Source organism: Nilaparvata lugens, chromosome 6, assembly GCF_014356525.2.
Source record: "Nilaparvata lugens isolate BPH chromosome 6, ASM1435652v1, whole genome shotgun sequence".
NCBI classification, from domain to species: Eukaryota; Metazoa; Arthropoda; class Insecta; order Hemiptera; family Delphacidae; genus Nilaparvata; species Nilaparvata lugens.
In genome coordinates, this window is record NC_052509.1 from 12,797,424 (window position 1) to 12,824,206 (window position 26,783).

Sequence of the window (26,783 nt, forward strand, 5' to 3'; positions counted from 1 at the left end):
TTTTTTAATCACACGGCGCGGGAAAATTGAGGGAAAGCGGAAAATCCGGAAGGAAATCTATTAGCGTTGTTTTCCAGTCGTGTCCTGTCCGAAGCTAATTTTCAACACTTGACTAAACGGAGTACAGGCCGGCTAGATGGAGTACAACAACCCCGGCTAAATAGAGTACAGTAGCCTGAGGCGGACGAGATTGAGTTGGAAATTTCAAACAAGATTTCCCTGCAGATTTCGGGGCAGCTTTTTCAATCAAGCATTGAGCGGTTGTGGGGGGGGGGTGCAGTGGAGACTTTGTGGACTAGAGAGGGAGATGGAGGGATGTGAGGAGTGGACACAAGAAAAGGAGGGGAGGAAGAGAAGAATGAAAGAGTGATGAAAGGAGAAATAGTAGAAGTGAGAGAAATATGGATAGAGAAGTGAAGGAATGATACAGATGTGTGGATTGGTGATTTTGCGGAGATAAGATTAGTATATCGGGGCACCGAGCTCCGCCGCTCTGGAGTACAAAAGCATATAAAATTCATTACGAAAGAAGAAATTATAATATATTTATAGTTCATACAGAAAGGTTCTATCTAATCACAGTGGATTGGAATCAATTCCCAGAGGAAAGCGAAAATTTCCCTCACAAAAGCATGTTAAACTTTAATCCAAATCAGAGATGTCCATTACAAAAAGATAAGACGGCTTCTCTGATTGATCCTCGTGGAATTAATCAGGATTAAAATTTAACCGGGTCTTGAACAACTGGCACTAAGTACCTGATTGAATGATACAAAAGTTCAACAGCTGAGTCATAATTTTGTCTCAGTTCCACACACATTCACTCGCTCACTCACTTCCATCATCAACAGACAATTATGATAATACTCCAATTTAGAATATTATATAGCATGTCATGTCAACAAATCAGATTATTTTGATCAAGTCGATTGAAATTTCTGGATAATATCTCTCGTAATTGATTCAACAGCTGAACATAATTCTGTCTCTCTCCCACACAGGCACTCCCATCTTTCATCATCAATAGACGACGAAATTATCAGCTGTTTTTCCAAGGATGAATAAATCCTTCTTATGCCCTTCAGCGAGTTTTCCCAGGGATGAGACCTAGTGCAGTCGAATTTTTATATGATAAACCTGCTATATTCTGAATTTCATGAAAATCGTTAGAGCCGTTTTCGAGATCTGGTGAAATACAAACATATAAACATCTAAACATATAAACAGAAATCGCTCGTTTAATAGTATAGGATTAGGCCCGGTTGCATAAGAACCGGTCAAATTTCAACCATGATTAATTCCTCAAGAACCAATCAGAGAAGCCGTCTTATAAAAAAACCTTCTCTGATTGATACTCGTAAAATTAATCACGGTTAAAATTTAACCGGCTTTTGTGCAACCGGCACTTGGAGTTCTTCATTATTCATGTAGAGAGACTTCTTCATTCACAACAGAGGTGGAGAAGAAGTAAGTGTTAGAAAGATGTAACGATCTGGCGACGTTGGTGAGCTAGAGAAGGATAGCGGAATCTGCTTACTAAAATGAGGTCCACGTTATAATGGAAGTGTTTGATTAGGAATGGTATTGCTATCCTTGACTATCATTCAACAAAGCGGATAGCGCTATCTCTTTTTCGCTTTGCTCTGTTGCCAGATCGTCTTTTAACAATGTAGAATTAATAATTGATTAACAAAATATTTTATCTTCATTATAAAATTATTGAAAAATATAATCTCTTGCTTAATAGAATAGAATCGATTATTTTAAACGAGAATGAATAGTTAATATTACATCAATAAACCTGTATCAGCTACCGTCTATAGAAGGCATTGACAAGACAGAGGATTGGCAACGTTGTTCTCCTATCATCAATAAACCTGTATCAGCTACCGTCTATAGAAGGCATTGACAAGACAGAGGATTGGCAACGTTGTTCTCCTATCATCCCCCACTGCCACTATAACGTGGACTTCACTATAGGCGAATTGAATTGACAAGACAGAGGATCGGCAACGTTGTTCTCCTATCTTCCTCCACTACCATTATAACGTGGACCTCACTATAGAATGTTGAACACAGATAGAAACACTAACGTTGATCAAATACTGTCATTACAATGTGAGCCTCATTATAGCAGTGAGATTTTTGAAATTTTATCAACAAGTTCAGAATTTTAATGACTGAAATTTTCCTGTATGGTAATAAATATGTGCTATCTATAGTTTTGAGAGAATAATAAATTCTATATATCTATCCTAGGAGTGAAATTATTGGACTGGAAAAAATCCTGTCATTTTTCCGCACTAACTTTCCTAGGGTCAAGTGTAAGAGAGGGCCGACTGCGCCCTAACTACTTCCTCCTATGTTAAAGATAGAGGCAGTTATTCCAATATTTTCTTTCGCTTCTATCTTTTTCGTGATTAGCCACTGTTTTATTTTTTTGTAAGGTATCAGTTCCAAAGATTCCAATCAATTATGGATGATATTGCTTATTTTCGTTCAGAGGAAATTGAAGTATGTGTAATTTACAAAAGAAAATCAAATTTCCTTCAGTATCCTTTGATACTGTAATTCGTATGCTTGACATCTCCATAAGCTTCGTATTCTGCATTTTTGTAAAGAGGTGGAAGGTAGAAAAAAAGGGGTTTAGTAGAAGAAGGTGTAAGGAAGGATGGTGGATGCGAGGGTAAAAGAGAGAAGGTATAAAAAGTAATGAGACATTATTAGATAGTATCATAAATTAGGGACTGATCAAATTGGTAGGTTGAAAGTGTGCTGCTTTCTTACTCAGAGATTTTTCTTTCAAATTCTTTTGAAGATCAGGATTTACCCCTTCCTAAGATTAGTGAATACGGAGAAGGGGGTGAGACAGTATAGAAGGAGAAAGATGTGCCTGTGAGAGAGAGAGATAATGTAGGAGGAGGGTAATGGAATAGTGATGGAGGAGAATGGAATAAAGGAGAAAGGAAATTTATTTTTGTTCATCCTCTTCTCCGTTATCATCACCTTCATCATGATACGCCTCTTCTTCATCTTCTTCCGCTTACCTCTCTCTCTGTTCCTTACCTAGGCTACTTTATCAAGTTGATTATTCTTCTTATTCTCCTACTACTACTCCTGCTTCTTCTCCATCATCTTCTATTTCTTCATCTATTATCTATTTCTTCCTCATTTTTCATTTCTGTCCATTTTTCCTCCTATTTATGTCCCATAGCTCAAATTATTATTCTTGTAATTGTTTGTCTGATTCTTCATCAATTATTTATATTTTTTGTTTCTTCCCTCCTCCTCCTTCTTCTTCTTCTTCTTCTTCTTCTTCTTCTTCTTCTTCTTCTTCTTCTTCTTCTTCTTCTTCTTCTTTTCTTCTTCTTCTTCTTCTTCTTCTTTTTCTTCTTCCTCTTCTTCTTGTTTTTCTTCTCCTACTACTACTCCTGCTTCTCCTCAACAATCTCTCTCTCTTGCTCCTTCTCCACCTTCTTTCATTTCCCTGTCTTCTTTTACCTCTCATTTCCTCCTCTTCGTCATTCTCCACCTCCCATCTTCAACAAATCAACCTCTCTCTCTCTCTTTCCCTCTTTTTTTCTTTCTCTCTTTCTCTCTCCCTCCCAAATCCTCCCTATACTTATTCCATCTCCTGTTAAACTATAGTGATATTCAATTGACTCAGTCAGTGTTGGTTGGATGGCAAGCAAAAGTATAATTTTAACTAGGAATGCTGTCAGATTGAAGTGAATTCCATCAGAGTGACATTGGCAGCAAAAAACGACATTTATTAGCGACTGGAAAGATTTGTTGAGTCCAAATTAAATTCCGGCTTTAAGCATTGAGGGTGTCACATAGAAGTCAGTGCCACTCTAAACTTATCACTAATAATATGCCTTCATCGTGGATTTTATTGGCCTTTCTCTTTTCACAAACTTTGAATCTCCTTTTACTCTAGTTTCCCTTCTCTTTTTTGTCATTGATACAATAGTGAGGTCCACGTTATAATGGCAGTGGAAAAAGATAGGAGAACAACGTTGCCGATCGTCTCTCTTGTCAATGTGTCCTGTTGAGCTCTTCTCAACCTAGCAAGTATTGCTATCCTTGTCTATCATTCAACAAAGCGGATAGCGCTATCTTTCTCCCGCTTTGCTCTGTTGCCAGATCGTCTTTTAACAATGTAGAATCACTAATCAATTCACAAAATATTCCATCTTACTTATGAAAATTCAATATTGAAGTATTGAAAAATATAATTTTCAATACCTGTATGTTGACCTTCTATGGAGAGCAACTGATACCGGTTCATTGATGTAATATTAACTGTTCATTCTCGTTTAAAATAATGAATTATATTTTATCAAGCAATAAATTATATTTTCCAATGATTTCTTAATAAATGTTCACAATCATGATTGAATATTTTGTTGATCAATTATATTTCTACATTGTTAAAAAACGATCTGGCAACAGAGCAAAGCGATAAAGAGATAGAGCTATCCGCTTTGTTGGGTGATAGACAAGGATAGCAATAGCATTGCTAATCAAACACTGCCATTATAACGTGAACCTCACTATATCAAGTCTACTTCCTTCACCATTATTGCATTTCCATTCACTCTCGTTTGCTTCTCTTTTCTTTGTAGTCAAAATTAAGGATCAACTCACACTTACGCGACTCAAGTCGAGAAGAGACTCGACTCAAGTCGAGAGCATCGTTTTCAAATGGTGACAGTCGCGGGGACTAGAATCGACTGGTCTGAGTGTCACCATTTGGAAACACATGCTCTCCACTAGAGTCGAGTCTCTTCTCGACCTGAGTCGCGTTAGTGTGAGTTGAGCCTTAGTCTACTTTCTTGATAAATTCTTCTCAGTTAATTTTTCTTACAGTTCTTCAGTTCGTATTTCTCTCACACTTTGTTCTCCAATAAACCTTCAGTAATATCATAGAGAAAAGATAGCATAAGAAGATATGCCATGGTATAGGACGTTTATGTTTCAAATGTCACTGTCAACTCAAGCCGATATCACTAGTATGTAGTTCGTTTTCGTGAAGCTGGCATTCTCTCTCATACTGTGCCGTTCTCACACTCTGAACAACACACTAATAATATTCATTCATTCAATTATTCATTCATACAATAAGTACATTATCAAAATGATAGGGAGAGGAAAAATAAGGTAACCTTGTGCTATTCCTCTCTCAAATTTAGATAACACATAGTCCGAAATAGGTTAAGTCAAGTAGTTCTTCAATTCACAGAATTTTCACTCCTCATATATTTTCACAAAGTAGATTGTCAAATTTTGAAAAAAAATAGTCAGTAGTCAGCATGCAGTAATCGGCTCGAGCTAACAAATAATCGGCTCAAAATTTGGAACATATACGACCTATATCATGAGATATTTTCTTATGCTATCTTTTCTCTGTGACTTTGTTCAATTCTTTCTGTGATCTATGGAAGATTGTAATAAATAATAGAAACCATCAGGAATCAGGAACTCTTATTTGATTCATCTAAGAGGTAAATAATGATATAGGCTACTGGTAGAGTTTGGAAGATTCTGCTCTCGTAAGTTACGCCACTCTTATCAGTAGCTTGAAGCGAGAATTCCCCAAGGAGATCGTTCAACACTCTTGGCTGCAAAAAATCAGCAACGATAAGCGAGTGTGATGTCATATTTTTTGAGGGATGAGAGGGATATTTTATAAGGGATGAGTTCCTTTCTAAGAGTTTTTCGATCAATTATTGAAGATTTTGTTGTGAAAAATGCAAGGGGATGAGACAGATAATTGACCGAACGTAGTGCGGTCTATGTTTTAACTAGAATTTTCTTTTGACTGTCTGTAAGTATGTAACGCAATTACGACCAAACGCGTTGTAGAATTCGATGAGATTTGGCAGGAATATTCATTTTTCAACTGCGCGTCGATGTATACACAAGGTTTTTTGAAATTTTGCATTTTAAGGATGATATAAAAAGAGAAGGAATTCCTCCATACTCCGATATCACTATATGGTATATCATCTACTCTGAAGATAGGATTAATCAGACTATAGAATTATTCATAATCAATCAGCTGACAAGTGAATTACACAGATGTCTGGAGGGAGAAGCTGTGTCCATTTCTATAGTTTCAATCGAAGACCTTAAAGAGGTATGCATCTTCAAGGTCTTTGGTTTCAATATTTTGTTTTGCAGTCATGGTATTATTATGGGTGCCCATCAGTATCAATATTCTCACATTTAAAAAACTAATTTAATAGACGATTAAAAATAACCAAATGAACTAAAAAGTGCTGAAGAAATTATAATATTTTAATATATTATATAATTATATTTTTGATTGTAAAAACTTAATTCTCATCAGATGGAAAGATTATCACGGAACTGGATGAATTATATCATATGGAATACAAATTCAAACGTGAATTGAGTTTGTTAACATTTTAAACAGGCGACATCAAATATTTGTGGATGAAAAAACTGCGTGAGTTCACAGAACTACTAGTAACTTTGACGAATGTTTTTCGAATTTCCCTCAATATTCAAACTTCATATGGATCATAATGGAGGAAAAAATAAGGTAACCTATTTTCTAAATTTCTATACGTTTCAAGGTCCCCTGAGTCCAAAAAAGTGTGTGTGTGTGTGTGTGTGTGTGTGTGTGTGTGTGTGTGTGTGTGTGTGTGTGTGTGTGTGTGTGTATGAGTGTATGTGCGCCTGTGTACACGATATCTCATCTCCCAATTAACGGAATGACTTGAAATTTGGAACTTGAGGTCCTCACACTATAAGGATCCGACACGAACAATTTCGATCAAATACAATACAAGATGGCGGCCAAAATGGCGAAAATGTTGTCAAAAACAGGGTTTTCCTCGATTTTCTCGAAAATGGCTCCAACGATTTTGATCAAATTCATACCTAAAATAGTCATTGATAAGCTATATCAACTGCCACTAGTCCCATATCTGTAAAAATCTCAGGAGCTCCACCCCATCTATGTAAAGTTCGATTTTAGATTTTTCGGTCTCGGATATAATTTAAACGGAAAAATTCGAGTGGAAAAGATTGAGCATGAAAATCTCTTCAATTAATGTCTCGTAACATTTTCACCTAAAATTGAAAATAAGCTTGAAATTTGAGAAAATGTGATTATTCAATTGCAGACTGTTGGCAACTGTTAATTCTATTAAATCATTCACTATGAGGAGATAGCAGATCTCGTGTGTATCCAGCGTTTTTGTCCTGTCACCAGCTGGCTCATATCTTTGAATAGTAGACTTGAGATGCGCGGGAACACTAGCGTCAGGTGATGAATTTTCATAACGGCAAGGAAAGTTGTGTGAGTGTGCCACACCAGATTTTTATTATTATAAAATATTATAATAAACATAGAACCTGGCTTCGTGGCTTTATCAGCCACATCTTCAGCTGTTTGTTTACAACTACTGTCCAGTCTACTGTCTATTAGAGAAAATGGCGGAGAACCACGAAACCAGGTTCTGTTTATATTATGATATTTTATAATAATAAAAAGTGGTTGACAATTTAAATTTGTGTCTTCATTCAAGAAGAAAATTATTGGGCTCACATTCTTCCATTGAGATGAGCTACAGATATTTAAGTAAATAATAAGAACTCACCAAATTTATGAGGAATACCCAAGGATCGAGAAACTAATAATAGGCAACACAAACAATTCAAATACTTATGATTATCTTTATTTTACAATTCATCTATTTACAATATGATAAACGTATCTAATTAATGAATATTTTGATATACATTTCAAATTCAAATCATTAGAACTATTAGAGTGATTCAAAAATCAAATATAATGATTATACAATAAATTGTCATAGCTTAGTATTAAATTATTAAAATTCAGAAAACAGCAACTGATTTATAAATATATTTATCGATAAATAAGGCTAACATATTTTCGTCCTTGTGTATGGTAATAGAATATAATGATTATTGATAGATTCATTCATACAGTTTTTTAACACTTTAACACTTCATTTTGCATTCATTCATTCTTCAAGCTTTTTTACAGCATTGTTATCGTTTTAATTATTACGCTATTCATTTGATATGTCCTATCATGCACATTTTCATGTACGAAGCCAAGGTTCCAAAACATGGAACCTGTAACAAAACTTTATTTTTTATATTTTTATATTTTTAAAAGTCATACAAATTAATATTCATATCCTGTTTATTCATTACACTCGCTTATTCCAATACGATACTGATAGAGGAATTCCTCCTTGACCAATTACTAGTTTTGTATTAAATTCATTGCGAAATCTTGATACTCGATTCTGTTCCTCCAGTATTTTTTGGATGATAGCATTTAAACGGTACAGATTCGTTTCTCTTAAGATAGTAAAGAAGTAGAATTATTACAATTAATTTTAACTTAATTTAAGAGGTAATTCTCCATACATTTAACAACTGAATGATAATTCAGAGTGAAAAATTAAAGAAATTGGGTTTGAAGAGGAAATGAGAGAAATTTAGTACCAGAAAATCAGAACTCATGTTCATCTCTTAGCCCTGTGAACATTGATAATAATTTGATTGTACAGTATCAAATGAAAATGGGGAAACAATATTTGAATAATGTTGGTTCTCTTGAATTTAAAGATTTTTCACTGGCTTTATCCAGAGTTTTATTAATCTTTGTTCAGAACAATAATTTGCTTGTTTGGTTTAACTCCAACCTAACAGTAGTAGAGTTGAGTTTCATAAGTACATAGAGAAAAAATGTTCTCATCTCTGTTCACTATGATCTACTCCCCATAATATCTTTCACATAACATTAAGACCTCAACATACATTTCCGTATCTCATGCATACTGACACAGTACACTCTTCCAACATAAAGTTGTGTGGAAAAATTGTTGAATTTCTATTAATATTGTGAAACCTCCCGTTAATTGGAGTTTAAATTGAGATTTTCATATCAGATTAAAATCGAGGAATTCATGCACATCCTCTATAGTGAGTTTCACGTTATAATGGCAGTGGAGAAAGATAGGATGAGAGCGTTGCTGATTCTCTGCCTTGCCACTGCCTTCTATAGAGGCAGAGAGCTATTTTATTTGAAAGGCAATGGCATGTTAGAGAATCGGCTACACTGTTCTCCTATCTTTCTCCACTGCTATTATAACGTTAACTGTTTAGACCTTCACCAATTTATCATAATATCCGATGTCAACTCATGTCAATCTAAATCACTTTCCGAGAAGTGTAAGTGCCGGTTGCACAGAAGCCGGTTAAATTTCAACCGTGATTAATTTCACGAGAACCAATCAGATGAGGTGTTTTTGAAAAGACGGCTTCTCTGATTGGTTCCCGTGGAATTAATCACGGTTAAAATTCAACCGGCTGTTGGTGTTCAACCGGGCCTAAGTCTGTGAAATTAAAAACCTCTCAATCATTTCTATAGAATTGTTCAACTTGATCTGTCGACAGTAATGAAAAATTAGCTTGTTTTTTCATCAGCTGTTTTTGTTCAAAAGTTAGCTTGCACTTTTGTTCATTTCAACGGAGATTTTGATTGTTGTTGCTGTTTTTCACAGATAGATTTTACAAAATGGCGTCGAGTTTAGAGTGAAATTGTAACTCATTCGTGAGCGTTGAGAAGTTCCCCATTGGTGAGAGGGTTGACGAGAATTTTGGCCGCGGCTGAAGTCAGGGTGCCGGCTGCGTTTTCCTGAAAATTGAGGAAAAATATTGTGAGTTATTTTTCTTGAAAATTGAGGGAAATTATGTTGAAATACCAATAACGAGATGAAATTATTTGAAAGATCCAGGAAATCAATTTGAAATGCTAATAGAATAGATGGACAAAGTCGATCAATTGAATTACTCACGGGAGTTCGCTTATACATACAGGCATTAACTCCAAATTGAACAGAATTGGTTTACTTAAGAACAGGAGCGAGCAGTCACGTGTTTTTTGTACAACATCCAATTTTCCAAGTGTTATGTACTCTGTTTACTGTCAAAACATATTAATTAATTGTATAATTACTTTTCCATCTTCTTGGATTATTTCACGCCTATGAACATTTGAATGATTACCATTTCATAGCCTAATAAGGTACATCAAGCAAAGCCATCAATTCTGCGTTATTGGTTCGTTTAGTGCCCATATACAGTCTTTCCCTATCTTATGCACTGTGGCGACTAAATGGCATCTAAAGACTGAACCATTGCTCGGTTGATACTGCAACTCAGTGGAGTGATGGAGGGAAAGTTTTGGAATGCATAGGTGACTCATTCACTGACACCACCCCATTCAATAGTTTTGTGCAGCAAAAAAAACTGACACTTTTGTACTTTTTACAACAGCGCGACTGCCGGATGGTTGAAATTAAAAATAGGGAGTGTATTCATTGCAGTCCCAGTTCGAGAATGAATGGTAATCAGTTACAATTTATCTCCTATTCTTACATTATTATTCTTCAACGACCACGATTGTCTTCATTTTGATTGATTATAAGTTTATTGTACCAAAGAAAACAGAAAGCCTGAGAAGATAATCCCTGGAGAAGGATAATGGATAAATAATAAATGAATTTTTCCTCCACCTACGGAATTTTTCCTCCTTACGTAAGTAAGTATAGTATTTACTTCACTCCCTGAAACATAATAGTAAAGTGTCACTTTCGCTCTCTGTAGTAAAAAACAGAAAAACTCCCTAAGGAGTAAAAGTGACTCTATTTAAATAACATGGGAAGCATGTCTATTTTAAAAACTTACATTGTAATAGGTTAGATGGTCTAAGCTCAGATGAGGAAGCATATAGAGTAGTCAGTCATTGAGTCAACACAATTTAATACCTCAACCAGATTTGATCAACATATGAAATATATGTTTGTATGCTAAAATTATTACAAACTTTGTATCACTATACTAAAAAAATTAAAAATATTTTTTCATATTCCATGCTATTCAAAATACCAGCCAACGAATATTCCTTATTTACTAATCAAATTTGAAACGGGAACTTCATCATAGCTGTAGTTGTGGCAGCCATTGTTGTTACAACTTTTTCCGACAGATAGTGCTGTCGGCGGAGAACTGTGATTACAAGCCAGCTGTTTCTGTTTACTTTTTAGATTATGTTGTAACACATTGTTTGGTCACGTACGTTTTAAAAAAATATTTTATTTGCAGTTTTTATAAAAATGTAGGTGGAGGGAAAATGTTGTGTATATCACGAGTGAAAAATGTTTTTTCTCCCTCAGGAAAATTTTTGCCCTCGGCTTCGCCTCGAGCTTCAAACTTTTCCCTCAGGTAGAAAAAACAGCACTTTTCACTCTAGATATACAAATAACTATATTTTCCTCCTAAAAATTACATAAGTAGAAATTGAATGGTATCTTGGAAATTATACTGATCACGTATCCAGTAGTGTGATCAGATAAAGGGCGTTTATGTTACGAATTGCACTCGAGCCGATAGTCCCAGTAGTTGTTTTTGGTGAAGCTGGTAGTCTCTCATACTGTGCCGTTCTTACACTCTCACACTCCCAACAAAACAGTAATAGCAGACAATAATCGGCTTGAGTTAACAAAAAATGGGCTTGAAATCTGGGACATGAATGACTTATACCTTGGGATATCTTCTCATGCTGTCTTTCGTCCCCCAATCTGGAACTAGCTTTTTAATTTTTTTTTGTCAATTAATTTTCATTTTTTAATATTTTTTCAATTTGTTTTACTCACAATGTGCAGAGCATGCATAATGCAGGCCTGTGCGGTGGACTCTACTTGAGGCGTCGGGCACAAGTCTTCGTCGATATCGGGCGACGTCATCATGTCTATCTCGCCTCCGTTGTCCAGCTGAAAACAGAGAATGATGAATCATGTATCAAATAACAGATGAATTAGTGAGTTTAGAATACAATTCAGAAGAAAATAGTAAACTTACAATTTCCATAACATAATTATAATAATACAAGAATATTTTGAATTAATATTGATAAACTGGAGAAAGGACAATGAGTGAACAAATGAGTTTGTCAAAATATTATATCAGGGCAACATGATTCAGATGAACCAAAGAATCAGGAAACTCTTCTCCTATCAAATACAAGCCTGAATTACTCAAATCATCCAAAAAACAGTCGGATCTCACAGTAATTGATGACTATAGAGCATGTTGGTATGACTCATGCTCTATCTCTTTACTAGCCAATAGCCAATGACAAAACAGCAACTCATCAATTATCATTAGCAAGTCATTCCATTAGTGGGAAATCAGAGGAAATTGGAAGATGGTAGGTGGAAGTGAGGAAAAGACAGGAGAAGAAGGGAAAAATGAAGGAGAGAAGGATGCGAAGGAAGAGGAAAAGGAGGAGAAGGAGAAGAAAAAGAAAATGGAAAAGAAGAAGAAGATGAAGAAGAAGAAAAATGATCAATGAAGGAGAAGGTGAAGATGAAGAAGAAGAAGAAGAAGAAGAAGGAGAATGGGGAAAGAAGAAGAAGAAGGAGAAGAAGAAGAAGAAGAAGAGGTGGAGAGGAAGAAGGAGAATGGGAAATGGAGAAAAATGATGGAAAATGAGACAGCAGAAGAGATAATAATCAAGAGAAGTAGAAGGAGAAGAGGAAAAAGAAGAAGAAGAAGAGGAAAGGGAAATGAAGAAGAAATGAGACCTGAGAGAAGAAAATTTGTTTAAAGGTTGAAAGAGAGTGAAATAGGATAAACAGCCAGCCAAAACGGAACCTGTCAATCAGTGGGTGAGTCAGTAATTCATCAAGGGCTTCCGTTCAATTGTCGAAGGGGCTTTTTCTAGGGGATGATTTCGGTGAAGATAGAAGGGTTGGGCGTGTCTGGGGCACGCCCTTTTCGGCCCCTGCTAACTGCCCCTAGACACGCTAGAAGGGCACTGATTGACCCCCCTTACAGGGTATTTGCCACCGTAAGAATTATGAGGCACAAACTGATCATCAGGAAATAGGTGACTTTGAGAGATGTGCTTAATCCGACTTGAAACTGACATGAATGATAGATGTTACTATAGTGGGGTCTACGTTATAACGGCAGTGGAGAAAGATAGTAGAAACACGTTGCCGATACTCTCTCTTGTCAATGCCTTCTGTAGACGGTAGCTGATACAGGTTTATTGATGTGATATTAACTGTTCATTCTCGTTTAGAATAATCAATTTTATATTTCTTTAAGCAATAAATTATATTTTTCAGTAATTTCATAATGAATTTTTATAATTGAGATGAAATATTTTGTTAATCAATTATCAATTCTACATTGTTAAAGGACGATCTGCCAACAGAGCAAAGCGAGAAAGAGTTGGCGCTATCCGCTTTGTTGAATGATAGACAAGGATAGCAATACCATTGCTAACACTGCCATTATAACGTGGACCTCACTATAGTGAAGTCCATGTTTAATGACAGTGGAGAAAGGTGGGAGAACAGTGTTGTCGATCTATAGCCTTCTATAGAATATGGCTGATACCGGTATATCTGGTGTAATATTAATTGTTTATTCTTGATGAGAATAATCAATTATATTTTACTCAACAAGAAAATGTATTTATCAATGATAAGCAATTCAATAATCGAGATTGAGATTGAATATTCCGTTAATCAATGATGTTTTTAGATACAATCTGGCAACGTTGTGGAGCAACAAAAGGATAGAGCTATCTGCTTTGTCGAGTGATAGATAAGGATAGCAACACCTATGTTAATAAAATATTCCCATTATAGCGTGGACCTCACTATGAGCTTAGAGACAAGAGAGGCATAGAAAAATACATAAGATTATGCTATCTTGATATGCATAAAGAAAAAATAGCATAAGATATGGTATGTTTCCTCTATGCTACAGGCTATGAAATTTGCGTTCTCTTAATAATAGTTACAAGAATTAGATTGATGTTTATGAAATTTTATCAATTATTCGATTAATTCAAATATACTAACCTCCATCCTCGCCCCTCCAACAATCGGCGACCCCTGTGGAGAGCAGCTAGCGACCACAGATTCATCAGGCGACTGTTCGGCAGCGGAAAGACGTTCAGATGCTACGACGCCATTAGAGGGAGATCCAACACCAATGATGCCATTGGAGGGAGTCTGGACTGCCAGGACGCCATTGGAGGGACTCTGGACTCCCAGGACGCCATTAGAGGGACTCTGGACTCCCAGGATGCCATTGGAGGGACTTGAGACGCCATTAGGTGCTACTCCAAGTTCGTATATGTTGAGCATGTGAGCCGCTTGCACGTGAACCATAAGGTCCCAGGCGTTGCCGAAAAAGGAGTCTTTACACTGGACACACATCAGGGAGACTGTGCTGCTGTTGGTGGTTTGGTCCGGTGTGTGAAGGTCTTGTTCGGGTTTTACACCTGATTCTGTAACAGAACATGATCAATATTATAAATAAAATTGAGATTTAACTCACAAAAATTATCAACTATACAAGAATTGAAATTGATTGGCGAGAAATCATGTGTAGAGTTAAACCAGTTACATACAGATCGATTTTTGTTCGTACGATTTTTTGCCGTCCTTATGAATAATAATTCTATCAGATTAAATGGAACTTGACATACATCCTCTGTTCAATCTAAGGCTGGCTACACACACATCGATTTTTGTTCGTAAGATATTTTGCCGTCCTTATAAAATTCTATTTAATTATTCCTTATAATTCTATCAAGGGCGCCATTTAGGAGTGGCAAGGATCAGATGAATAATGAAAATGCGGGTCTATCTACACGAATCCTTAGAATCTCATACTGATTTAATACTTTGTTTAAACAGCAGTAGTATAATTCCTTCTACAGTATCAACAATGTAGCAAAATTGCCTTGAAAGTATGGCTACGGGTATGGAGTAATAAAGAATATTTTTTTCTCTGTGGTATAGTTGAAGCTTAAATATAGAATGGGTACAATTATTGATGACGGCACAAAAAATGAGTTATTGCATAAATTTCAACGTAAGAATGAACAAGTTGCAAGATTTTACAGTGAAAGCAAAAGAAAGGGCACAATCAGACAATCAATAATGTACTGTATGTACAGAGTTGGTGAGAATTATGGGAACAGCTTAATGTTTCTTTAGCTTCCTAACTGGAAGTTATTTTCTAATCAGAATATGATCCCCAATAAAATATTGTTGGAATTGTCATTGTAAAAGAAAAATTTATCTTTTTCCATGATTTTTAAGAAATCTGTTTCAGTGTATTCCAACTTTAGGGCCTCTCTGTAGGCCTGTATTTCTAATATATACTTCATGATTAACTAATAATGTAGGCCTATATGCTTGTATTGATACTTCAACCACATTTGTATAAAACTGGAGAAAATGAAGCATAAACATCTTTGAATGTAACATTTATGTGGAAACCCAGGACCCGCTATGCTTTGGGCGTATTCCTTCTCACCCCTCATACCTATGGTTTTTGCCCCCCTAGCAGTTTCGTGAAATGGCGTCTGTATTGGATTAAACAGATGATTTCAAACAGATGATGTTTGTCAAGTACCGTTTAATCTGATAGAATTTATAAGAACGGGAAAATATCGTACGAACAAAAATCGATGTGTGTGTAGCTTGCCTTATGATTCAGCTTCTAAAAATCACAAGATATACAAGAATTGAAATGAATTGGGGGAAATTATGGATAGATTAACGATTCATCTACCAACGCTTTGAACTCTTCTGTAATTAATCTTCCCAGAGGAAATTAGTGGAGTATTCTGCCAATAATAGTGTACAGTGCACCTACAAATTACAATAGATATAACAATCACATAATTGTAGATATACAAGAATTGGAATGAATTTGAAGAAACTATTGGTAAAGATTCAGCTACCAACGTTTTGAGCTTTTCTGTAATTAGCCTTCCCAGAGGAAATTAGTGGATGAATCTGGTATAATAGTGAAAGATACACCTAGAAACTACAATTTATGTGAAAAGTTATATTTTCGATGATGAGCTATCCATTTTCCTGTTATCGTACAATTTTATCTATTCCATATCAATTACATATACGATTACAACTCGGATCAAATTGTCTTTTTTTCAAGTGATTTTCCCAATCACTTGATAATGACATTATATAGCCGAAACATGTCGTGAAATAATAATTTTGAAAAGGGCACTCAGATTCATATTTTCATCTATATTCAAACTTTAATCAGGTTCAACTCTTGTGACACAGTCAGTGTTTGTTGATATCTAGTAATATTTTTCTTAATAGGAACACAAATATTCAGGCTAGTTAAATATCGCGAATTTATTTGGAGAAAAACACAAATTCGTTTCAATGCCACGGTTTCATCACACTGAAGATGATACCATAGTGGTGAAACAGGGAAAAATGTGTGTAACCTTACAGTTGTGTTGTGAGTGATGTTGTGGTACTTTTCCATAATGAAAACACAAATTTGAGATTGTCAATCACTTTTTATTATTATAAATTATTATAATAAGAACCAGGTTTCGTGGCTTTAACAGCCACATCTTCAGCTATTTGTTTACTAACTGTAAACTACTGTAAACAAACAGCTGAAGATGTGGCTAGTAAAGCCACGAAACCTGGTTCTGTATATATTATAATAATAAAAAGTGGTTGACAATTATTTCAAATTTGTGTTTTCAAAAATGTTTGTGTTTTTCTCCAGACAAAATGTGTGACACTCGACAAAATCTTCGTGTTCTCGTAATTAGTATCTCATTCTTCAACTCCCTCTCATTCTTGAATAATCATGATTTTCTTTCCCTTCAAATGATTATTATATTGTTAAAATTAGATTATTTGCACTCACTTGTGATAGGTCCGTTAGTGACACTACACTTGCAGGTAAATCGAAGCTTGCAGTATGATTTCTTGTGATCCATCAACTCTTGAAGTTCAGTGAACATTTCTCTGCAGTTTCCACAAATCAGGATGTCTGGATTACCTGAACATTAGAGACAAATTTGATATAAATATTGGATTTTTTATAATTCTGAATTATTCAGTGTTTAGTAGTGTCTACTGATGTATTTTCAAACAACTGTGAAATTATTATCTCCATTGAATCTATTTTTGTTAATATATTTTGATGAACAAGAAGGGCTATAGTGCTTTCCACGTTATAATGACATAATGACAGTGGAGTAGGACGGGAGATAAATCGAGAGCAATAGGATATCAAATAAAATATTTATTTCTTCAGGTGCCGGTTGCACAAAATCCGTTTCTGTTTTAACCGTGATTCACCTCACGAGAACCAATAAGAGAAGGCGTTTTTGATCAGAAAAGACGGCTTCTTTTATTGGTTCTCGTAAAGTTAATCACGGTTAAAATGTAATCGGCTATTGTGCAGCCGGTACTAGAAGTTTCAATACAAATTATTATTCACATTGCGATGAATCATTTGATCCTGGTTATCTCCTAGCTACTCTCTGTATAAAGGCAGCCTAATAAGCGAGAGAAATTCAGTTTGGAGGGACAAGTGATGATATCATCATCATACATTGGTCAACGCGTTTGTCCGAATATAATGACCTCTATCATAGTGATGTTCAACAACCCCCTTGTCCCCGGAACGCGTGTCAGGGTAACTGAATTAACCCCCCTTTTTAGACCCCCTAGATTGGTAGGGGTTTGGGCGGAACGGTGGTAATTATACCTTCATCCCCATAGAACTCATTGCGGTCGGTTGAAATGCAACAGCTGTCATGAAGTGCATGTCGAGTGAGAGGCAGAGAGAGAGAGTATTTGGTCTTGAGATAAAAAGAGAGAGAGAGAGTTAATAGTGGTATGAGTGGTTCGAGAGAGAACAAATTCGAGAGAAGTCTAGAGAGGAAGGGAGAGAGAGTATGCATGGTGATTAAGATTGGTTGAAATGCAATAGCTGTTATGGAGTACATGTCTAGTGAGATAGAGAGAATGTATATGGAAGAGAGTGTTTGAGGGAGAAAGTATATATGATATGAAGAGAGAATATTTCGTTTGAGGAGATAAAAAGAGAGGATTTTTAGGAGAAATAGAGGTATGTGTAGCTTGAGAGATCAAACCCAAGAGTAGTCAAATGAGGAAAGGAGAAAGAGTAGCTTTTCTGGGTTTGAGAGAGAAATGAGAAAGTTTATAGTAGTCTCTGGAGCTTGAGAGGGAGAACTAATTCAAGAGAAGACAAGATAGGAAGGGAGAAAAAGTACTATTTGGTTCGATGACAGAGAAAGTGAGATATGATTGAAGTCTGTGTAGCTTGAGAGTGAACGAATTCAAGAGTAGCCGAGAGAAAGGGAGAAAGAGTAGCCTATTTTGTCTGGAGATAAAAAGAGAGAGATGATAAAGATTTGTTCACCTTGAGAAAGATCAAATTAAAATAAAGTCAAGAGAGGGAATGAGAAAGAGAATTATGTCTGGATAAAAAGAGAGAGAAATAAGAGTAGTATGTTGAGCCTGAGAGAGTTCAAATTCAAGAGAGTATCTGGTATGGAGAAAAAAAATTATGATCAGTGTAACTTGAGAGAGATCAAATCCAACTGAAGCCAAGAGAGGAAGGAAGAGAGACTGTTATCTTGTCTTAAGAGAGAGATAGAGAGAAAGATAGGAATGATAGATGCCTGTATAGCTTGAGAGAGATAAAATTTAAGAGATGTCTCACAGTGAGGTTTGATGACTAACTCTTGTCATGAAGTGCTGAGTGAGAAGGAAAGAAAGAAAGAGAGAGAGAGGAGAGTGAAAGAAAAGGAGAGTAAGAGAGTGAGTGAGAGAAAGAGTGACTGAGATATAATGAGAGAGTGAAAGAGAGTGTGAGTGTGAGAGAGAGAAAGAGAGAAATAGTAAGCGAATTTCAGAGACCACCTCTTCTCAAAGTGCTGAGTGAGAGAGAAAGAGCTATACAGTTTGACTGGACCAAAGAGAGAGATAGATAGATAGAGAGAGAGTGAGAGAGAGCGATTGATTGGGTACTTTATTTATGTAGATTACAATATATACTGGCTTATACACTTATATACAATAGCTTACAATACAGAAAAATTATAGATGGATTTACATAATATAAACTAAGAAAATAATTATTGAACTGTATATGATATGAAAAATCAATGTCCATTCTTCGGAAAGAATATTAAAAATATCCTCCCCACTAACTCTCTACCAAAACGTTAATTTCGTTATTTAAACTAAGGATTTATTTATTAATGGAAATATTGTAAAAGTTTTAATCAATATGAATATTAAAGAGAAAAAAAAACAGAAAATTGATAGAGTAAAATAATTATATAGGTAGATAAGATCAAATAATTGATTAATAAAATGAAGTAGGCTGAAAGTAGATCAGGGTTATCAACTTTCAGTAATATACAGCATTATGCAGTGGATAATTGAAATAACATGAGTTTATATAATATATATATATATATACAATTCGTTCTATAACATGGTTTAAAGGTTTGTATTTGTGGGATGGGTGGGAGATGGATGTCATGTGATCGTTCTAGGGCCGGACAGTTTCAGTCATTTGTTCCAAAAGATGTTTTTTTAAGGTTCGAACCCACTAGAACGTACCAGACACGGACCGTGTCAGACCATGCCAGGCACGTAAAATAACAACTATGCCCACTACAACGGATCAACAGCGTTCTATGCCAGTACATTACGCGTATGGTACGCGTATGATGCCCGGTCAGAAGTTGTTGGGAACGCGTCAGTTAGCAAGAGAATGTAGCGGTGAACTGGTTACCAACGCGGTGCATACGCGGTTACAACGGGGTTTGCAGGCGTCACGTGCCATGCAAGGAGCGTTCCGTCACAGACAAAATATACTGGCCGACAAATGTTGACTTGGACGTGCATGGCACGGTCCGTGCTTGGCCGGTGACGGAACGGTCTAATGGGTGTATTACATATCAAATGATGCAAAGAATATTTTTTTGCATGTGTCGGTACGGGCACGGTCATGGTATGATACGTTCTAGTGGGTTCGAACCTTAAAGGTTCGAACCCACTAGACCGCTGTTGATCCGGTGTAGTGGGCATAGTTGTTATTTTACGTGCCTGGCATGGTCTGACACGGTCCGTGTCTGATACGTTCTAGTGGGTTCGAACCTTTAAAGTTAGGATGAAGCTCGCTCGGCTCTCGATGGACCTGATAGAAACAATAAGTGCATTCCATGCACGACAGGCACTGACTAAGAAGGATTTTGTGATAGTAGTTCGATGATTGGGTATCCTTAAAGTACTTTCTCCGGTTCTAGTATGTGAAGCATCTATCCTCCTACCTTCAGAGACAAATTTGAAATCATCTTTAAAATAGTTCGGATTACCGTATTTCAAGATATCTCTAACAAGCTTGACTATTCGAAAAAGCCTCTGATCGGGAAGCTTCAATGTTGAACTAGCAATGTTGGCTGGGGTGATATGATCATGGCGTTGGAGAGAGTAGACGAAACGTAGACAATAATTTTGGCAACGCTGTAGTTTATCATTCAGAGTGACTTGCATATCGTTAAGAACAGAATTACAATACATTAAATGTGGGAAGATGAGAGATTGAACCAATAATAATTTAATGTTTCTAGGGAGGATATCGTGCATTTTCTTCAATGCATGCATGACTGAGAATACCTTTTTACAAGTTTTGTTCACTTGTTCTGACCAGTCAAGAGTATTATTCATAATAATGCCTAAATTTTTAACTGAGCTACAGTAAGGAATGTCATTACCGTCTACACTAATTTTGTGAATCGATTCAAGGTCAATATTGTTTATAAGACGAGAATATCCAATTATAATGGGTTGTGTTTTGATGGGATTAAGCTTAAGGCCATTTTTCTTTGTCCATTCCACTATCGAATTGATATCCTGATTCATTATTCCAACTGGTTCATTAATTTTGTTATGGGACAGCTTAAATAGATTTGAAGGTCGTCTGCATAAGTATGGAAACTGGAGAATTTGATAATGGAAGAAAGGTCATTAGCATACAAAGTGAAGAGGAGAGGGCCTAAAATTGAACCTTGTGGTACTCCATGCATAACGTTTTTCCAAGTTGACTTTTTGTCACCGACAGATACACATTGTTTCCTACCTAATAGATAGGATTTAAACCAAACTAACGAGTTGTGACTGAAACCAAGAATAGCCAACTTATTCAGAAGGACTGTATGATCAACAGTATCGAATGCTTTAGAAAAATCAAATAGGGTGAGGATGGTGCATTTTCTTTGGTCCATAGCTAACCTTATATCATCAGTGACACGAAGCAGAGCTGTCTCAGTTGAATGGAATTTTCTAAAGCCTGATTGAAAGTTATGAAGCTTACTATTGTTGTCTAGAAATTTTACAACTTGAGCATGAATGAGTCTTTCTAGCACTTTGGACAATGCAGGTAAAATACTGATTGGTCTAAAATCCTCAACTTTATTGGGTGATGGAACTTTATTTAGAGGGCGAACCAGAGCAAACTTCCAGTTTTCAGCAAATAACATCTTCTTGATAAATTTAATAGGAATTTTGTCTACACCCATAGCATTACTATGAATACGTTGAATTGCTCTGAAAGTGTCTTCTTCTGAGATTGGATGGAAATGAAATTGATCAGTGATTGGTAAATCTAAGTTTGTAACCTGCTCTTCAAGATCATCAATGTGATTAGCAATGACAACTTCGTCGCGTTGGTTAGAGTGTGAAACGAAATGGTCATTTATATTATTCAATGGTAATTCAATATGTGGATTCGATTTCTCTTTGCCAAGCCCGAATTCTTTTATTCCCTGCCAAAGTGATTTAGAGTCTTGTCTATTGTTTGTCATGAATGAATTCAAGTACCTAATCTTTGAGTTCCGTAATTCCTGTTTAACCCTATTTCTAAGGCTCCTATACTCTATCAAACTGTCCAAGTCAAATGTCTTTTTAAATTTTCTATGTGCTTTGTCTCTACGTCCCATCATCTTAAGTATGTCTTCAGTCATCCACGGTACTCGTCGTTTTCTATTAATCCTCCTTGTCACATAAGGTGCATGTTTGTCATACAAAGTCAAAGTCCAATTCTCGAAAGTCTTGACCATGTCATCAACTGAGGGTAATGCTTCAATTTGATGCCATGGAGTCTGAGCCACATCAGTCAGGAAGGCGGCTTCATCAAAGTTTTTGAAGTCTCTATAAGTGATAATTTTCTGTTCTGGCTTGGGTATCTTATGGGAAAGTACACAGTAGATCAAATCATGTCTAGAAATAGCTGGGACTGAGATTTGGCCTGCTTGAACAACCTCATTGGGATCACTAACAATGAGAAGGTCAATGAGTGTGTCTGATTCATTAGTATGATGAGTTGGATCGAGAGGTAAAATAGTCATGTTTAGGCATTGGAAAATTGTAGTCAGTTGAAAGTAGTCAAAGTTACGATTTGTCATGTTCAAGTCGGTGTTCATATCCCCCATAACTAGTATACGGTTATAACAAGGCATAAGAGAAAGCAAGGCACTTTCGAAATCTGTGAAATGACCTATTTTTGGTGGGCGATAACAGATACCAACGAGTAATTTATCAGTACTAGATAAGGATAATTCAAGTAGCATAAACTCTGGTCTGGAACAATACTCTTGTTTAGATGTGATTAAAACTTTTGTTTTGATACCTTCTTTCACATAAATTGCTACACCCCCACAAGCTTTATTTAATCTATCATTCCGGAAAAGATTATATCCAGGCAATGCAACAAAATTTGATGAAATACTAGGCTTCAAAAATGATTCGGAAATTCCGATTATATTGAAGTCCTGAAAACGGAAGATTGCTCTGAGTTCATCAATGTGGCAACTGAGGGATTGTACGTTAAGGTGAGCAGCCTTGAAAAGTTTTTTGAAAGAGTGGAGCTTATTTGCTAGAAACATACCTGTGTCATTATTACTATTATTGAAATAATCATACCTACTTGAGGGCGAGCGAGCTGACGTGTCAGTGAGAGGCATCATGGAAGCAGCAGACCAATCGTGAACCGACCTCAGAACAACACATGACGGGGAAAATGGGGATGAAACTGATAAAACTTAACCTAAATGAAAAAGTCTCTTGATTCGAGTGCATTCAGCATGCCTTGACAGTTCGGCTCCCTTCACTATTTAAAGCACTAGTTCAAAACAAAATTCACTAAACACAATAAGATGTAGATGTGTGGAGTTCCGGTGATGAATAATCCTAATGGTGAATAAGACGAAGATTGAGGAAGAGCTGGTAGTGGGAGATCTGGTCCAAGTGGAGATAGAGCGAGTGGGTATCCAGTAGTGGAAGAATCGGGTCCAAGTGGAGGTAAGCGAGAAGGAATCCAGTAGTGGAAGATCGAGTCCAAGTGGAGACAGAGAGAGATGGAATCCAGTGGTGGAAAATCGAGTCCAAGTGGAGATAGAGAGAGATGGAATCCAGTAGTGGAAGATCGTGTTCATGGTGGAGATAGAGCGAAATGGGATCCAGTAAAAACTGAAAAAGAGAAGAAAAAGCCAGCAGAAAAACGAAAAATCTTTGAAGAAAGTTATCAATTGAGAAAAGATACATAATACAACTCGCACCTTGGGAGGAAGACTGCTCCAACTCGAAAATTGTCAATTTTGATCTTGTGTATTTTAGTTGGTTTCTATGCACTTTACTCGGTGGAAGACTGTTCCAAGTCAAAACTCGTTCCAATTATTCTATAATATATCACAGAATGTTCAGTGTTCCTATTTTGAACACCAATGCAATCATTTACAGGAAGACTAAGCCATATTATGAATGAAAACATAAATACAGGCCACTTTTAAGAAGTAATAAGTGAACTAAAACAGTTGGAATCAGAGAAATTGAGCAGAAAATTCTAAGAGCAGAAAATCAAGTTTGAATACCTATGAAAATTTTAAAACTGCTCTCTTGAATAAACGACTTTTTCGAGTTGGAACAGTCTTCCTCCCGAGGCGCGAAATGATAATGAATAATATCCCCATAAAATTGAAGAGGAATAGTATGATTCAATGTGGGAAAGAATCGAATATTATATGGATAAATATATGGATATTATAATATAATATATGGATACTAGTAGAAGGTAATCAGATAGAAAGAGAAAAGGTAGGAAGATAAATAGATATAGAAAGAGAAATAAACATTTGAACATGCTGGATAGCTAGTGAAAAAATCACAGGGAAAATAATGATAACAATGGGGAAGAAAAGAAGAGAAAGAAGGAATGTGCACAAATTGAGAAGAACTTATGAAACTGAACTATAGAATAAGAAATAGAACATCGTATTGTGATCTTGAATTAATCAAGGAGAGAAGAAGAAGAAGAAAAGAAGAAGAAAAGAAAAAGAAAGAGAAGAAGAAGAAGAAGAAGAAAAGAAGAAGAAGAAGAAGAAGACGAAGAAGAAGAAGAAGAAGAAGAAGAAGAAGAAGAAGAAGAAGAAGAATAGAAAAGAATAATAATCATCATCGCAAACAACAATATTCAAGTAATCATTATAAATATAAGATCAAGAAGAGAAATTAGAAAGAAAAATAAGAAGTAGAGGAGACGATGGAGAAAGTGCTAGATTATTTTAGATGAGTTTTAAATAGGATTGAACGGTGAAGTGTGAAAAATATTATATAGTATTAGAAGTATAATTAACTATTGGGAGTTGCAATAACAATAAAGTAGTAAATTGAGAACTGTAATATTTTAGTGATGAATGTCTAAGATAACATTAAATGAAACACAGCCCCTATATAAGCATATGAACAGACTACCCACCCCTCCGTTCTATCAATAATTCTTCACACATTTGCTTCTATTGCTCGAGCTGTGGCAACAGTAGGAGATATCATTATGTACACCTAATATAGAAGAGATTACTATCTTTACCTATAGATTACATCCATATCTATAACGTATGTTAATCATCCAATTTATTTGAAATTCAGCATTTCGAAAATTATTAATTATGGAAATAATTTTGGTAAGAGATGTAATAATTATTAGTAAGAATAGAGATAATGATTCTCTAAGTACCCTCTGGAGTATAGTAGTTGATGCATTGAACGTAGTTTTGGGAATTAATATCAAGATAAATTATTAATCAGTATTAACAAATGTGGATCTCCTTAGTTTGAAATAATTGCCTCATACATAATCATAAATAGCAGTGGAAAGATTCATTTATAGAACAGAAAGCCAGCTCATGAAAATGCCAAGGTATATCTATTGTGAAATGTTTTAATACGAATTTCCTATTTTGTAGTGAAGGGCACCTTAGTAATCGAATCCTGAAATGATTTAATTTACCTTTATTTTTTGAAGGTCGGTCATCCTCTCGACTGTGTGGACCCTCTTGGATCCTCCCTCGCCGATAGAGATCTTGATCCTCCCGTCCGATGACCAGACATTCCTATGCCCATGACGGTCGGCCGCAGCGTTGAGGATCTTGAGGCGCTCCGCAGTCAGATCCTCGCGAATGGTGACGCCGGAACCCTTCAGCTTCCTCTTAGCGTCGAAGATCATCTTCCTGGTCCGGTAGCTGCAGAGTCGAACTATGATGGGTCGGTCCTTGGGTTTAGCTTGCCCTTGTTGAGGTGGTTGACGCCTTCCAACGCGATGCGAGCGGTTGACATCCGCCAAAGTCACGGGCACGTTCAGCTTCTTGTTAAAGACATCGAGCGCCAGCAGGTCCGTGTCTTCTTTGTCACTCTCCGGGATCCCAAAAATACGTATAGAATGTCGGCGCCCATATTGCTCGAGGTCGTCGACCTTCAGGTGACAAGACACCTCCAGCTCACGAATTCTGAATTATTCAGTGTTTAGTAGTGTCTACTGATGTATTTTCAAACAACTGTGAAATTATTATCTCCATTGAATCTATTTTGTTAATATATTTTGATGAACAAGAAGGGCTATAGTGCCCTTCCTTTCCACGTTATAATGACATAATGACAGTGGAGTAGGACGGGAGATAAATCGAGAGCAATAGGATATCAAATAAAATATTTATTTCTTCAGGTGCCGGTTGCACAAAATCCGTTTCTGTTTTAACCGTGATTCACCTCACGAGAACCAATAAGAGAAGGCGTTTTTGATCAGAAAAGACGGCTTCTTTATTGGTTCTCGTAAAGTTAATCACGGTTAAAATGTAATCGGCTATTGTGCAGCCGGTACTAGAAGTTTCAATACAAATTATTATTCACATTGCGATGAATCATTTGATCCTGGTTATCTCCTAGCTACTCTCTGTATAAAGGCAGCCTAATAAGCGAGAGAAATTCAGTTTGGAGGGACAAGTGATGATATCATCATCATACATTGGTCAACGCGTTTGTCCGAATATAATGACCTCTATCATAGTGATGTTCAACAACCCCCTTGTCCCCGGAACGCGTGTCAGGGTAACTGAATTAACCCCCCTTTTTAGACCCCCTAGATTGGTAGGGGTTTGGGCGGAACGGTGGTAATTATACCTTCATCCCCATAGAACTCATTGCGGTCGGTTGAAATGCAACAGCTGTCATGAAGTGCATGTCGAGTGAGAGGCAGAGAGAGAGAGTATTTGGTCTTGAGATAAAAGAGAGAGAGAGAGAGAGAGAGAGAGAGAGAGAGTGAAAGAAAAGGAGAGTAAGAGAGTGAGTGAGAGAAAGAGTGACTGAGATAGAATGAGAGAGTGAAAGAGAGTGGGAGTGTGAGAGAGAGAAAGAGAGAGAGAGAGAGTGAAAGAAAAGGAGAGTAAGAGAGTGAGTGAGAGAAAGAGTGACTGAGATAGAATGAGAGAGTGAAAGAGAGTGGGAGTGTGAGAGAGAGAAAGAGAG

The 26,783-nt window shown here is 36.3% G+C and overlaps 1 protein-coding gene across 1 annotated transcript in view; it reads right to left on the reverse strand.

Annotated features, from left to right (window-relative positions):
• Nucleotides 1-8,616: 8,616 nt before the first annotated feature.
• The window catches only part of LOC111047693, a 409,014-nt gene continuing 390,847 nt past the window's right edge, over nucleotides 8,617-26,783 (reverse strand). The window contains exons 7-10 of the mRNA XM_039430135.1: nucleotides 16,810-16,944; nucleotides 13,956-14,386; nucleotides 11,733-11,849; nucleotides 8,617-9,712 (exon numbers count right to left, since the gene is read on the reverse strand). Coding sequence (XP_039286069.1) covers nucleotides 9,623-9,712; nucleotides 11,733-11,849; nucleotides 13,956-14,386; nucleotides 16,810-16,944 — 773 coding nt within the window. The 3' untranslated portion in view covers nucleotides 8,617-9,622. The remainder of the gene's footprint in view (nucleotides 9,713-11,732; nucleotides 11,850-13,955; nucleotides 14,387-16,809; nucleotides 16,945-26,783) is intronic.